This window comes from Saimiri boliviensis, chromosome 2 (assembly GCF_048565385.1).
Source record: "Saimiri boliviensis isolate mSaiBol1 chromosome 2, mSaiBol1.pri, whole genome shotgun sequence".
Taxonomy (NCBI): Eukaryota; Metazoa; Chordata; class Mammalia; order Primates; family Cebidae; genus Saimiri; species Saimiri boliviensis.
This window is the reverse complement of record NC_133450.1, coordinates 216,365,669-216,381,964: the sequence shown is the minus strand read 5'-3', so window position 1 is coordinate 216,381,964 and position 16,296 is coordinate 216,365,669. Positions and strand designations below refer to the sequence as shown.

The 16,296-nt window shown below is 38.7% G+C and overlaps 1 protein-coding gene across 7 annotated transcripts in view; it reads left to right on the top strand.

Moving 5' to 3' along the window:
- DENND1A (DENN domain containing 1A) overlaps nucleotides 1-16,296 on the top strand; it is a 546,222-nt gene that overhangs the window by 255,952 nt on the left and 273,974 nt on the right. For all 7 annotated transcript variants that reach the window (XM_074395320.1, XM_039474808.2, XM_039474809.2 and 4 more), the window contains 3 exons: nucleotides 2,344-2,413; nucleotides 7,835-7,915; nucleotides 12,225-12,278. In XM_074395320.1, coding sequence (XP_074251421.1) covers nucleotides 2,344-2,413; nucleotides 7,835-7,915; nucleotides 12,225-12,278 — 205 coding nt within the window. The remainder of the gene's footprint in view (nucleotides 1-2,343; nucleotides 2,414-7,834; nucleotides 7,916-12,224; nucleotides 12,279-16,296) is intronic.

Genomic DNA, 16,296 nt, shown 5'->3' with positions numbered 1-16,296 from the left:
TGTGCAAAGTGGCAGCAGTCATTTGCTGTGTAGTAGTCAATATGCAGCTGCCAGGGCTGATTGAAACATATTAACGTCAGTGATAATACTGTCATAGAAGTGAAAAGTTAAGTTGCTTATCGGTATATTTTGATAAGCTACTTAAATTTTACAGTAGCATGTGCTGGCTTTAGACAGACGTTAATGACAGAGGACTGTGCACTTTATCTGTTCTCTTTGTTGCCTCTCACTTCATTTATTACCCTCAGTGGCGCAGCCGGTAATCTGTACAGGGTGCTGATTCCCCTCTCCCTGGAAGGATATGACATCTGTGCGCTACCTTGTGTCCATCTCTGTCTGTAATGGACTCTGTTAGCACAGCAGGGTGGATGTGACTAGGCCGGCAAGCGCTTAGTACGACGTTTTTCTCGCTTTGCTGTTTGATGTCACTTTGGAAAATTTCCTTATAGAGAACAAAGCCATTGAAAGTAAGCGGCAAAACTTCTTGGGGGTGTGGATACTTTTCAACAATCCCATAGGATGCGTGTGCCCTTGCCGTCAGTCTTTATCTGGTTTTATATGCCCAGTAAACGCTGAGCACTGACGGTGTGCCAGGTGCCGTTCTTGGCACTGGGAAGACAAAGTAAAGAAAGATAGGCTCCTTCCTCTCTGTTGGCATGTGGTCTGTTGAGAAAACAGACATGCCATTGAGGACTGCGTTGTGTGGGGAATGTTACAACCACAGCATTCTCATGACCAGGGCAGCACAGAAAAGAGAGAATTAGGGCACATGAAGTGAGGATGGGGTGGGGGTGGGGGACCGTTAGGAGGATGAGTAGAAATCAACTAGACTAGACCACAAAGATCAGGGATAAAAGGGCCCAGCGTATGTAAGCCCAGGCAGGCTCGAAGATGCCAGCACATTCCCGGCATGAAAGGAGTGAGGGGAGCATGTGTTTGGGGAAGTAGAGAGAGGACAGCCACAGCAGTGGGCAAGGGTCTTGGCAGTATAGAGCCCTGAGAGTTCATCCTAACAAATGTGGACTTGATCCTGGAGTGATGGAGCATCATTGCAGGGATTAAGTACAATGTGCGATGAAGATTTGTATTTTAGAAAAACCGTTCTAAAACTGATGACCAGGTGGCTCACACCTATAATCCCAGCACTTTGAGAGTCTGAGGTGGGCAGATCACTTGAGGTCAGGAGTTTGAGACCAACCAACATGGTGAAACCCCATCTCTACTTAAAATAAAAAAATTAGCCAGGCATGGTGGTGAACACCTGTAGTCCCAGCTACTCAAGAGGCTGAGTCAGGAGAATCACTTGAACCTGGGAGGCAGAGGTTGCAGTGAGCTGAGATCACGCCACTGCACTCCAGCTTGGTGACAGAGCGAACCTCTGACTACAAAAATTATCCAGCTATGGTGGCGCATGCCTGTAGTCCCAGCCACTTGGGAGGCTGAGGCAGGAGAATTACTTGAACCCAGGAAACGGAGATTGCTGTGAGCTGAGATCACACCACTGCACTCCAGGCTGGCAACAGAGCAAGACTCAGACTCTACAAAAATTACTCAGGCATAGTGGTGTGCATGCCTGTAGTCCCAGCTACTCGGGAGACTGAGGCAGGAGAATCACTTGAACCTGGGAGGCAGAGGTTGCAGTGAGCTAAGATTTTGCCACTGCACTCCATCCTGGGCAACAGAGCAAGACTCCATCTCAAGGGGAAAAAAAAGGCCACACAGAGTGGATTGCAGGACTGAGGTCAGCAGCCAGGCTGCTCTCAGAGTGAAGGGAGCAATGGTCAGGACCTGGTGGAGGACAGTGGGGACGGTGAAGTGGAACTCATGCTAAAGTAGGTAGAAAGATAGCGTGTGATGGGTAGAATGTCTGTTGCAGTAACATGGATGGCTTTGGGCTCATGGGGCCTTTGGGACGACCCTTTGCGGATGCCTGCAGTGGGAATGCTGTGTGTGTGTGTCTGTGTCTGTTCCTGTCCCTGTACCATCACGAGAAATTGAATAGAAGCTTTCCTGGGAAGGGTGGGTGTGCTGGGAGAGGCCAGGGGGCTACTCAGAGATGGTGCCTGATTGTGGAGTCTGCTTTGAATTTCTTCTCTTGAACTGTTCTAGCTCAGAGGCATGGGAATAATTTATAATGGACATTCAATCCTCTGCCTTACACAGGCAGTTTTTTAAACTCTCAGAAATAATTAGCATTTCGCCAGTCTGTGTTTCCAGCAGTCTTGGACAGGAACTCTTTTAGGACATAGAGCAAAACTGAAATGTATCAGTCTTGAATTAGATCCTGGTTAAAGTTTTTGACCTGCATACTAATATTTCATGTGTTTCCTCTTCTTCCTCCAGCTATCTCCCCTGGTTCGAGGTATTTTATAAGCTACTTAACATCCTGGCAGATTACACGACAAAAAGACAGGTATTTGCCTTTTAAAAATAATTCTTTTTAACAAATAAGCTTTAATTTTTATGATGACAAAGTAAAACATGCCTTACATTTTAACCAAAAAAGTAATGCAGTCCTATTTTAGAAAGTGTGGGAAATTCAGAAAATAATAGGAAGGAAAAAAATCATCACTCCTAATTTGCCCCTGTTCCCTTCCCGAAAATAAATATTGCTAGCATTTTGGGTTGTTTTCTTCCTTAAGTTTTTCTTTGCATTAAAGAAATGATATCTAGATCCTTAACATTCACAGAGTTAAGGTACACAATGTCTAATATTCCCAAGCAGCGTTGGAAGTTCATGACATGTATAAAATTATAATTTTGCTGAGGCACAAATTTCAGTTGCTTGTCATTCTGCAAATCTGGGGTTTGCAAGTAACACACTTAACTGACAAGTGACCTACCCAGCTGTCCTGAGTTCCCATTTCAGTAAAGCTTTGTGGTGCTTTTATAGTACCTTTTGTAAGGGCCTGAAAATTATGTTAAAAATACATCTGTACTTTGCTGTACTTTTGGAAGAAGTGGTAAGGTAAAGCATCTTCTGTGGATGTCAAGGCCAGTTGGAGCTTTATGTAGATTTTTGTAGCCCTCATTTTTAGATATCATTATAATGAGCATGCCTCCAATACTGTTAAAAATGTTATAAATATTTTTGATGGCTGTGTAATATTTTATCATGTACCTTGATTTACTGAAGCATTTTTTATTACTGGGAATTGTTAATTGCTTGAGATTTTTCTACTGTTATAAGAAGTATAACCATTCACATCTTTGAGGGTAAAGCATTTTCTTCATTTTGGATTGTTTCCTTAAAAGGAGAATCCCAGATGGGCCATTGTAAGGTCAGTGGACATATACATTTTTAAAACATTTGCCAAACTGCTTTCCAGAATTCTGCCATTTTCTTAAAGGATACCCTTTACCAGCAATGTGAGACAGTGCCTAGGTCACAATACTCTCATCAGTATCATTCATTGAATTCATTGTTTATTTGACAAGTAAAAAAGTCTCATTGTTTTAATTGCATTTCTTTGATTATTAATGAGTTGAATATTTGTCTATATATCTAATGTCTTATATTTTCCTTTTTGTAAATGGCCTAATATTTTTAAAGTGATCCATTATTATTAAATGTTAAGGAAAATTTTTCCTTAATATTTTTTTGTTGAGTGTTCTGAGGAATTTGAGTGTTAGTTCTTAGAAATGGTCCATGAAGCCGGGCATGGTGGGTCATGCCTGTAATCCTAGCACTGTGGGAGGCCGAGGCAGGTGGATCACGAGGTCAGGAGATCAAGACCATCCTGGTCGACATGGTGAAACCCCATCTCTACTAAAAATACAAAAAATTAGCTGGGCATGGTGGCACGTGCCTATAATCGCAGCTACTCAGGAGGCTGAGGCAGGAGAATTGCCTGAACCCAGGAGGTTGAGGTTGTAGTGAGCCGAGATCGTGCCATTGCACTCCAGCCTGGGTAACAAGAGCGAAACTCTGTCTCAAAAAAAAAAAAAAAAAAGAAAAAGAAAAAAAGAAATGGTCCATGAAAAGGGTACCAGTTCATTCACACTGGGGTCCAGGGGAGAGAAAGCTGTTTTTTGTTTTCATCTCCTTAAGATTCATTTAATGTAAGCTCTAGGAAGTCCTGCATTGGAGAAACCTGTGTCACCTGTGCTTCCATCTCCTTTTACCCTAAACCGCTTTCATTCAATGATAAATATCAGCATTCTTAGATAGCATTATTTCCTGGAACACACTTTTGGAAATGCTGTTTTGGAGGAAAGGTGGGGAATTGTGTTTATAATGACTAAATCATTTTTTTTTAGAGGCAGATTTACTTACTGGCAAGTGTATTCCAGAGGTCACAGTAAATGGAAGGAATAACTAATAGAAACAGTTCCCTTGATCACTACACTCACTGTGAAAAGAAGCTTAGATGTCAGGGGATTCTGTCATAAAAGAAGTGATTTACTCTTTGATGAATGAGTTAGGAGGTCACCTTGGGTCTGTTCATCGATTTCTGATTCCCAGTTATCTTTAGTCAAACATTCAAGTTTTCACTCAAATTTGAAAGGTGTCTTTAATAAATAGAATTGTATAGTATGTAGGCTCTTCACAGGTTTGAATTGGAGATTGACTCACATTTTTTTTCCTCCATATGCTCCAGTCCAAAAAAAAGAGAAAGTCAGCAAAACAAAGAACTTAGTACACTTTTTAAGACAAGTGATTCAGGAAAGATTATAAAAGCATAGATACAATCTACACATATGGGAGACTGGATCATTACCCTGTAAAATTAGTGAACCTTTTTCCTGGGCCATTGCTCCAGCAGGACTCTGCCTCTTGGGATGTCAGAGACTGAGATCAGTAACATGTTTTAGTTGGAGTCTATGTCCCCTGAACCCAGGACTCTTTCTTTTTCCCACTTTGGTTAAAAGAATTATGACACATATGATAGGAAATCTGTCTACAATTTTGTTTGCAAAGTGTTAGTCACTAGATTAGAACAGAAAGAGAGTTTCTATTTAAAGAAACAGAATCCACCTTCTGCCCCAGGGCCAAAACCTTCTCCCATACAAAAGTCACTGGGAGGTTGGGAAGCAAGATAGGCTTCGAGCCTGTGTGTGTGTGTGTGTGTGTGTGTGTGTGTGTGTGTGTGTGTGTATGTATCTCTGTCTCTGTGGTGTGGAAGACTAAGGGAGAGAAGGATGTTTATGTGGGAGCCTGGTGGTGGAGGCTCAGCATGGGATGTCAGAACTCAAATAGAATGTAGAAGAATACATGTGAGAAGGGAGGCAGCAGCAATGGCCCAATGCTGGTGTGTTGGATCCTGAGGTAAGGAAGGCATTTTTGTGAGGGGGTGGACAGTAGAGGCCCAGCACTGGATGCCAGTATCAGGGAGGGCATCTGGGTGGAGAAGGAGGCAAGGATGGCAATAGAAGAGTGCTTCCATACAAATAAGCAAATATATAAAGAAAATACAGGCAAGGTTTTTCACTTGCATAGAATGAAGTCACAGATATATAAAGGGAGAAAACTAGAATAATTCCTATGTTGGATTAGAATAGGAGCCATCAGTGTGAACCATGACTTTCAATATGGGAAGATGGATATAGAAATAAATAAGAGATGTGATGTGCCTTTTGTGGTTCCATGTGTGTGTGATGCATTCCCTGGCTCCATTGATGGAAAGGGCCTGGAATGTGCAACACTAGGGAGCAGTGAGCACACATGTTGCCCAGATGTTGGTTTCTAAATACCATTTCCTACTAATAGAAACCAGGACTCATTGAAGAAGTCACCTGATTCTGGGGCTGAGGCAGAGAAAGTATAAGATGAATCTGAAATATCTTTTGTGCTAAAAAGTAAGGAATAGCTAAAAATGTGGTGGGAACACGTCAGAAGGACACAAAAGCAGTAAGAGGGCTCCCACTAGTCATATCTGGAACAATTTGAGCATCAAAACAAATGAGGATAGTAAAGGATTATAGCACACTGAATAAAACAGGAAACTATGGACCCATGGTAATATAAGTAAGTAAACGGATACATTGAAAGTTTGATGAATAGGATATTTACTTAAAGTGTCAATCCATAAAATGGTTATTTACTCCAAAGAGAAAGAGTAGTGTTACTGTAGAGATATCAAATGAATTAATCAAATGATGAAAGCAAACATCATCAGTGAAGGGACAAATTGAATCAGACATTAGACAAAACATTAGACAATTGAAAGTTTTTCTACAAAATGGGTGGTCTCATTGTCAAGGTCATACAAATTTAGGAAAGACTGAGGAGCTGTTCCAGACTCAGGATGAGTAGAGAGTAGTTATCACTACTAACTGCAACATGTGATTCTGAACCGGATTGTTTGCTGTCAAGGATATTATTGGCACAGCTGGCAAAACATGACAGGATCTGAGGATGAGATGATAATTCTGCATCAGTGTTAATTTCCTGATTATTGTGATTCTCTTAGTTTGTTTTCTGCTGCTATAACAGAACACCCCAGAATAGGTAATTTATAAAGAAAGCAGATCTATTTGGCTCACAGTTCTGGAGGCTGGGAAGTCCAAGAGCCTGGTGCTGGCATCTTGTGAGGACCTTGCTGGGTCATAACATGCCGCACTCGAGACAAGAGACACAAGTTGGAGGTCAAACTTTTATCAGAAACTCACATTAATCCATAGCATAATCGTCTTAAAGGTTCTGCCTCCTGATACTGTTACAGTGACAAATCGTCAACACATGAACTTTTGGGGGAAACATTCAAACCACAAGAATGATTAATTGTGATAATTTAGGAGAAAGTTTGTATCTATGTATCATGGGGCATAATCTTGACAACTCATTCTCAAATAGTTCAGGAAATAACTGTTCAGTAAGTTTGAGATTGTTTCAGAGCAAAACTAAATACATGCAAACACATGCCCTCAAGTTCATCTCTCTGAGAAGCTTGTTTGATTTGTCAGAGCTCAGATTGAAACAAGCTTGTAGTCTGGGTGCATCTTCTTTTTCCTTTCCTTAAATTCACTACTTAAATAGACAGCTGTAGTGAAGCAAGAAGGGCTCAGGCCTGCATGTCACCCCTTAGCTGTGCAAGTTATTAACAGGCTAATTTGAGACAAGTTACTTCACCTTTTGGAGCCTCCGTTTTCACATCTGTGAAGTGGGTAGTTGGGAGGGTCAAACAGAGGATGAGTGGATACAGATATACACTTAGCAGTATTATATTAGTACAGAGAATTCCACAGGGTGGGAGAAATGGCATTTGGATAATTCTGTGAGCAGTGTTCTTGTTCTTTTGAGCATTTTAGAGGTGAATTCATTTTCAATCAAATAATTTATATTGCTTTGTATGTCATTATGTTGCTCAATTTCATGACTTAAAATGCATAGCTACCGTCCTATATTGCATGCTGTTGTACTTAGTTCATTTCTTACTTTCCATAATTGGAGGCTGCCATGTGTACTCACGGAATGCTCAGTAAAATTAATTGAGGGTAATGATGATGAAGACAAGATCTATACTGTCGTCGTCATTTCTCCCAGCCACCCCCACCCTGTAAGCTAGGATTGTTTGCATTTAAAAGTTGTTGCTATGGAGTTGAGGGGATAGATTTGCTGAGAGCTTATGGTATATGATCCATAAAAGGCGGTCATGGTAGGTGTCTCACTGAGTAGAAAATGTCAAACTTGGTGTAGGAGGATCTATTTGGCTCTTATGTTTGAGGCATACGCAGTGTCTTTTGTCAAACCCTACATGAATATCAAACTTATTTCTGTGCTGGGGCCAGCATCTCCCCAAGCCCCTTACTTGTGTGTGCCCAGACCTCCCTGCAGGTATCTTACTAAGGGCTCAGCCTTGCTTTTGTTACTTAGGCCTTTTATTTCTTTCAGGAAAATCAGTGGAATGAGCTCCTTGAAACTCTGCACAAACTTCCCATCCCTGACCCAGGAGTGTCTGTTCATCTCAGTGTGGTAAGTGGGGAAGAGTATTAGCCATTACTGAGAACCCATTTCATAACTGACAGTAAGAGGAGTTAGCTGAAGAGTATTGTATTTTGTCATCTGTACCTCCCCTCCCCCATCCCCAAACACTTTTACACCTCTGGGCTCAAGGTAGGCTAGGGAGTTGAATTTCTTCCTTTTTCTGAGATTCTATAAGAAGTAGACAGGTCTTAAATGTCTTCAGGCTCCTCTGTGGCCATCATCCCTGGCATCACTAGCATCTCCTGGATCACAGATGCTGGGGTGAAATAGGACAGCGGGCCCCGCCTACTTTCTGAGTCCCTGTCCCGGCCTCCCTGCATCACCCTCGCTCCCCAGCACTGCTGTGCGTGTCCCTTTGCTGAAGCCCATCCTGCACCCTCAGCTTTCAACATTTCCTCTCCCCTGTGTGCCAGGGTAGCAGATATTCATCCTTCAGAACTCAGCTCTGATTTTATTTCCAGAGAAATCCTCCCTTGATACCTCGGAGGTTTAGCTAAGATCACCTCCTTTGCCCCAAGCATCTTACACACTTTGCAGTACTTAGTTACACCCTATTGGAATGATCCCTTTTCCTGTCCCCCTCACTGGACTGTGTGTCCCTTGAGGACAGAGAGGGAGAGTGTTTAGTCTTGTTCCTGGCCTTCAGTAATAGTTTCTTTGAATGCCTGTAAATATGTACTGCTACCACATTTTCTGCAGCATGCTCTGAACTACCAATTGGAAGATTTCCATCCTAGTCATTGTCTTGCCAATGACTTGAGTGACCTTAATCAGGACCTTTAACCTTGTCGGCTTCAGTTTCCTCATTGGTCAGATAAGACATCAGAAGAGGCATAGGAGATCTTTTTCATATTTTGGTTCCAGGAATTCTCTAATTCCCCAGGTCAAACCCTCAAGCCCTTGTCACTACCTTCATCAGAATTCTCAGACAGACATACTTTGACCAGGTATTGATTATTATCCAGGGGTTAAGTCATGGGGCCTGAAAGTTTTAAGAGTTTTGTCTTTCATCTTCATTAGAACCAGGCATAGTGTTGGTATTCAGTGGTGGAAAGGTATCTTCCCTCCTAAAGAAAATTAATTCCTTATAGGTTTTTTCAGAATGACGATAAAATTGAAAACAGTGTTACTACCAGTAATTAATAATCTATTTTAAGTTCCTAATTTATATTAAATATGTATCTCTAATATTCAGTACAACTCTACAAAAATAGATATTAACATTCTCATGTTATGGATGAGGTTACAAGAGGAAAAGATACCTGCCCTTCCAAAATCATGTGATTAATAAGAGATAAGACTTGAGTTTTCAAAGCCAGGGCTAACTTCAAGCCTGTGTTCTTTCCACTGTGCCATATGTGTTGAAGGAGAAGAAGAGAAGGAAGGAAGGAACGAAAAAAAAAATGAATTTACAAAGATTTTTGCTCATTTTAATAGAGCATAGGAAGGAAAGAAACCTTGCTACAAAAATTCTTATATGGCAGGGAAGACCGTCTGGAAAAGATGAGCAAATGAGCTTTAAAGCTGCCCTAGTCCTTGCTGTATAGCTAAGCAACCCTGCCTTTGTCTCTGCAGCTTGATCTCACCACTTCAGTCTGTAATAACATCCGACAGGTAGCTGTGGAGTAGCCCAGCTGGGTCACCAGCTGCTGGGGAGGAAGGTCCACTCCTTCCCTCGAATGGCTGCTCAGGCAGAGTGCATGCCAGGCCTCAAGGACAAGCCATCTCAGGGGCAGCAGGAACTGCTGGGGTGGCGCAGCTGTTTCATGCCAGTGGTTTCTAGGAATGTTTCTGACCTCTCCTGGTCCCCAGCATTTCATGGGCAATGGAGCAAGACAGAATCTCAAAGGACAGCCTGGGGACTACTTGGTTTTAGAATTGTGTTGGCTTACTATTTACTATCCATCGTATCTGTAAAGGCAGATATTTTTTTCTTTCCTTTTCACTGGGGATTCCTCTCTCCATATTGCATTTCTGATTTTGAAGGACTACTCTCACCTAGGTAATACATCCTGAAATGCTGATAAAATGGTAATTCTGAACTTTTTGTCTCCAGTCGCTCTCTGCAAGAGAATATTTCTATGTATCTGATATGAGTAATTGATAAAAATAGTAATGTGAATTAGCAGTTCAGAGCAATATTAATTTTATATTAAAATACCATTTATTGAACAGTAGACACTTCATATATATCACATTTATTCTTCAACAATTTTGAAGTAGATAATATGATTCCCATTTACAGATTCAAAAACTGAGGTTCTGTGCTATTAAGTGAATTTGCTAAGCTACATAGCTATTAAGTGGCTGGTTCTTTGGTCTGAGCTCTTTCCTTTTCATCATGCCAAACTATTACTTGGTGACTCTGTCACCACATGGCCTGTTACTGAACTAAACTTCTAGCCCTTTGGTATAGAAGTTGGTGTCTCATTGAGTCATATCTGAACCCTGTATTTTACTTTTCCTGTTTTAATCTTCGTTGTTGAATTAATCATTTACTAGTTTCCACACTACACCATCTCTCCTGTAATACTTCATAGGTAGTATTTTGACATACACACAGATTTTGGAATAATCCATCAAAGAAGGCTTTTTTTAAAGTTATCTTTTTTATAATTTTTATTTTTTACTTTTTTCTTATTTTCATTCAAGTCCCTTTAGCTGTCATTTGCACATAAAAAGGACAGATACAACAGTCTGTTATAGTGGAAAGAGCATGGCTCTAGTTACACAGATTTGGTTTTGGTCCTTTTTCTGCTGCCTACTACCTGCGTAATCTTTGAGTACTTGACCTCTGTGATCATTAATTTACCCATTTGTAATTTGGAGATAATATCTATCTCAAAATTTATTATGGTAATTAGAGCTAACATTTAGAGTATTAGACATAATGCCTTTCATATATCAGGTATTCTATTCAACAAATATCTGTTGAATATTAGACAAGTACCTTATACTATTATTGTTGTCATCATCATTAAAATTGTCCCCAGGGCCTTTCATTTCAGAAAGCCTATACAACTCATTCTTCTAGAGACTCACTTATTTTGCAGTCACCCAAGAGTCGAGGTTGCAGTGGACAACTTCCTGAAATGTCACTTGGGGGTTCAGGTTTGAACTTAGGCCATGGCTAAGCTGACCTTCTCTGCATGTGACCTTTCCTGGCCTTTGCACAATCCCATCTTTAATTGGCCGGCACCAAGCTCTTTCTATTCCTGCTTGCCATTGTCCTCTGAGTCTTTAATAGCGGCAAAGGAGGTGTCATCAGTTCAGCCTGCTCTTATTTAACTCAGGGATGCATGCTTGTTGCATATGGAGATGACTCATTGGAAGTTCTTTGAAGAGGTAGATTTTTTCAACTCCACTGAGTTTCCAGTCAGGAGGTTTATGATGGAGTGGGCTTCGAGGGCAGAATTTCTCCACTCTTGGTCATCTGCAGTGGTCCCAGCTTCAGTGCTCCAGCAACTGGAACTCTTCTTAACATCACTTAGGCCTTTGGGGCACATTTTGGCCACATTTTGTAGATGAATATAATCTCAGATGCTGAAACAAGATGGCAAGTTTTGTTGGTAAAAATCATCACTGAGTGAATCTGGTGATATTTTGTCCCTAGAATACGCTTGCCTGATTCAACACTAAATTATGAAACCAACAGCTTTCATGTGTTTAGAAACCTGCAAAATTCATATAGGAATTTAGCCTTTTAAACTCTTTGAACAAACTCTCTATCTATTGATCTATCTATCTATCTATCTATCTATCTATCGCGGAATTTCGTTCTTGTTGCCCAGGCTGCAGTGCAGTGGCTTGATCTCAGTTCACTGCAATCTCCACCTCCCAGGTTCAAGCGACTCTCCTGCCTCAGCTTCTCAAGGAGCTGGGATTACATGTGTCTGCCACCATGCCTCGCTAATTTGTATGTTTAGTGTAGATGTGGTTTCACCATGTTAGCCAGGCTGGTCTTGAACTCCTGACTTCATGTGATCTGCCTGTCTTGGCCTCCCAAAGTGCTGAGATTACAGGTATGAGCCACTACTCCTGGCCTGAGCTCATCCTTTCTATCTCACAAGGAAGTTCTCCTCTCATAGAAAAGAACTCCATCTACCAAAGTGATGATTTAATGCATCTGGTTCAATATGAAAATACCCAAAGAAAATATTATATGGTTGTTTCTTATGAGTGAAGCCATTTCCTTATCTGAGTAGGGAAATATCTTCCAATCATTAACCTGAATTCTGAGTAATGTGATTGTTATACATTTTGGCAGAAATAAATCACTTTTGCTTTTCTTTTCTAGCATTCTTATTTTACTGTGCCTGATACCAGAGAACTTCCCAGCATACCTGAGAATGTGAGTACTTGGGAAGAAAAAATTAAATTTTTACTCTCTGTTTTCTGCTTATTTATTTTAATAAATAAAGGATGTGATTTAAGGTATAATTATAAAAAATAAGATTTTTAAAAAGAACACATTGTAAAAACAAAAATATAAGAACTGAAATGCATTATGAAAACAAAAACAGAATATTTGCAAAGCATAGAAAGTATAAAGACAAGGAGGGATTGTTATTCCTCCTTCTCAAGAGTAATTATGTGTTAACATGATATTTGATTCCCTCTTTTTAGAATGTATTTTTAAATAGTTAAATCACCTATTATAAAAACATCTTTTCCATTTTCATCCATAAGTTAATTTTGTCACCTATGTAATATTCCATTTGCTGTGTAGTGTATTTAGCCATTCTCTCACTGTAGAACATTTAGATTACTTCTCATTTCTGCTATTTTAAGTGAAATGTTTCTATATAAAGAATTTTCCAAATAGAGGTTTATTAGGGTAGATTTGTTCAAGCAGGATTACACTTCTACTTCTTATTCTTGTATATATAGCTTTCAGAGAATAAAATAAAGTATTTGTGGGTAAAGTATGAGGGCACCCATCCCTACCTCTGAAGGATGTAGGAGCAGTGAACTAGAGTGTGAGAGAGCAGAAGGTTGGTGTTTGCCCTCTGAACAAGCTGAATGACATATCTAGTCTACTGCATGACATGTTTTCAAAATGTTTTACTGTGATTATAAATAGTACTATGTAGAATCAGATAAAGATGTCTACCACTTAGACACTTGATTACTTTTTAAAAATTGTAACAAATACGTAACATAAAATTCACCATCTTACATATTTTTAAGTGTACAGCTTGGTAATTTTAAATATATTCATATTTCATACATTCAGTGTCCAGAACTCTTTGTATCTTAATGAAACTGAAGCTCTGTATTCATTAAACAATTCCCCATTCTCCTGTCTCCCCAACGCCTGGCAACTATCAGTCTGCTTTCTGTCTCTATGAATTTGACTACTCAATATAGTACTTCACGTAATGAAATAATACAGTATTTGTCCTTTTGTGTCTGAGTTATTTCACTTAGCCTAATGCCTTCAGAGTCCATCTGCGTTGAAGCATGTGTCAGAATAGCCTGCCTTTTTAAGGTCGAATGATATTCCATTGTATGTGTAGACCACATTTTGCCTATCTGTTCATCCGTCAATAGATACTTAGATTAGTAGATACTGTTTTCACCGTTTGGCTACTATTAATAATACTGCTTTGAATGCTGGTGTACAAATACTTGTTTGAGTCTCTGCTTTTAAATCTTTTGAGTGTATATTTGAATATTTGATTAGAAAAGTACTGGAATAAGTGGTATATCTTTTCATAACTACTGTAGATTCACAGAAAAGAAATTTTTCTAAGTGTTTTCTATAGAACAGATTACAAATGTCAGGTGATCAAATGTAATGAATGAAGTTTGGCTGTAGTATTCTGATTAGGTAACAGTCTTGCTAAGTTAGGATTATCAAGCATAGCCACACAGTATATTATCTGTATGATCAGGCTATGGTAGAAAATATTACATCCTTTTTGTTTGACATTAACTAAAAAAAATTCAGACCAGAGTTTGCATTTCAACAAGAGTAGCTAAAGTTTGTTGAGAACTACTGCTTGTCAAATGACATATTTGGTGCTTTTCTCCATTTCCTCACTTACCTCTCTCAACAAACTTACGTGGTAGCTATCTTAATTATTCTCATTTAATATAAGGAAAGAAAAGCTCTGAAAATTAAGTAACATATTCAAGATCCTACAGCAAATAAATGTTAAAATCAGAATTCAAATATTGGTCACTTTGAGCCCATGATTTGTCCCTTTGAGCTCTCAGAAAATTCAATTGAAATTACGAAAGAAAGGAGAAAAATATTTCCCTAATGTCAGAGGAAGACACCATGAGCCAGAAAGTTTGGGAATTTACGTAACATAAAGGAGATGATGACTGATAGTTGCAGTCAGTTCAGCATAGACAGTGGAGACATCCAAAAGGAAGTGAAAAATAGTGCAGGAAGAGCAGAAGCAGAGGCATACTCTGACTATGAAGGAGGCTACTGAAGGATTATTTTTAAATTGGGCATTTATAAGAATTGATCATGTACTAAATCACACCAAGAATTTCAAAGTAGAGAACTAAACTCTTACAGGTCAGTGACTTTTATGGCAGTGAACTAAAACTATAATAATAAATTAATTAAAGATTTAAAAATGTTCATCTATTTGAAAGAGCAGTTGAATCAAAGATGATAAAAATTAAAGTTAGATGTTATTTAGAAATTAATGACAATGAGGACACTAAACAAGTACCTTAGGGGTGTGGCTAAAACCATACTCAGGGGATAATTTATAGCTTTGAATGCTTTTATATAAATAAGAAATTTAAAAAACAATGAACCTGACTTTCAAGGAACTAAAAAAAAAAAAAAGGATAGTAATAAAAAATAACCAAAACTAGAAAAAGGAATTATAATGTAATTTATTAGGGAATATTGCTGAAGTAAAATTGAAAAATAGTAGTTAAAAAACTGAATTTATGAAAAGAATAAAATTTTAAACTTATTCAATAAATTTAAAAATTGTGAAAACAGAAAAATTTCTGGAAAAATACAAACGATAGTTGGCCTGAGAAATAGGCAATATGAGTATAGAATTGTAACTTTAAAAGATTAATAAAGCTCTATTGCAATTCCATCCTTCTAAAAATATGTCAGGTTTAGGTGGTTATATAGGTGTTACTGGAGAAGATAATTATTACTTAAACAGTATCAAATCATAGAAAAGGGATGTGTGTATGTGTATCATGCAACAGCAAAAGAAAAATCAAGCATAGTCCCCTATCTCAGAAATCTGTTCCTGAGATTTTTCTTCAGTCTCTTTTATGGCATGGTAGTTTTTCACACTGTGCTACTAGGACCTCCAGTGTTGCTTTGGGAGCCCTGGAAGGCCTCACTGAGGTAGGTGACTAACTGACCAGAGAACTGGATCCCTGCTCCTGTTTTATTCAGAGCAAATTAATTTCCACTGCTTAAATTGGGAGTTGAGTAATACTTTGTTTGAGATGAAAGTGTTCTATTTTTTTTGTTAAGTTTAGAAACTTAACATTAAATGCATACAAAATATACATACTTTATATCTGTTTTTCTTGTAGCAATATACTATGAACGTTTACCTGTGTTATTAAAAACTCTTTACAAATATTTTGTTGTAAAAAATTAATACCAACATATAGAGAAAAAAATGAAAGGCTCCCCGCCATTACCACCATCCCTGCCAAACCCCAATCCTACTATCCCTCCAGTGTTTGATGAAACCTTTCTCTATGAATTTAGTATTATATGTGTGAGTACCTGTGTATGTGTTGTAGACGGTTTTTAAACATAAATATGATGCTATTCATACTTGTTTGGCAACTCATTTTTTTGTTTAATGTATTCTAAAAAGTGTTTCTATCTACCTCCTTCATCCTTTTTAATGATATACTTATTCAGTGGTATTTTTATTCTTATGAAAGTAATGCATATTAATGGCTTAAAAAATCATGTAGTACCACATAGTTGATGAAAATGAGCAATTTCCAAGTTGCCCACCTACTTTCAAGATTTTAGCAGCTGTGCTTCCCTTCGTATTTTTGAATAACCTATTCATGTTGTTGTATCTTAATTTTTTGGTCTTTTACCACCCCTGACCATCCCCACCCTGAAACACACAAAATAACATTCTCCCAGTTACATATTTTCCATCTCCCATTCTTCCTGTATCTTTAAAAAATTTTTACATTAAATCAGAAGTTAATGTTTACATTTTAATGAGCATGCTGACACAGAGAGTAGATTACCTTTTCTTTCTTATACAACTTTTTGTCACATAAGTGTTCTTGTGTTTCACATCTTTTTCATTCTTGATTTTATTCCCTCATTTTGGTGAAACATGTGCTGGTAGTTTTCTTCAGAAAGTACTCTGTTAGAGGCGACATTTTTAGAC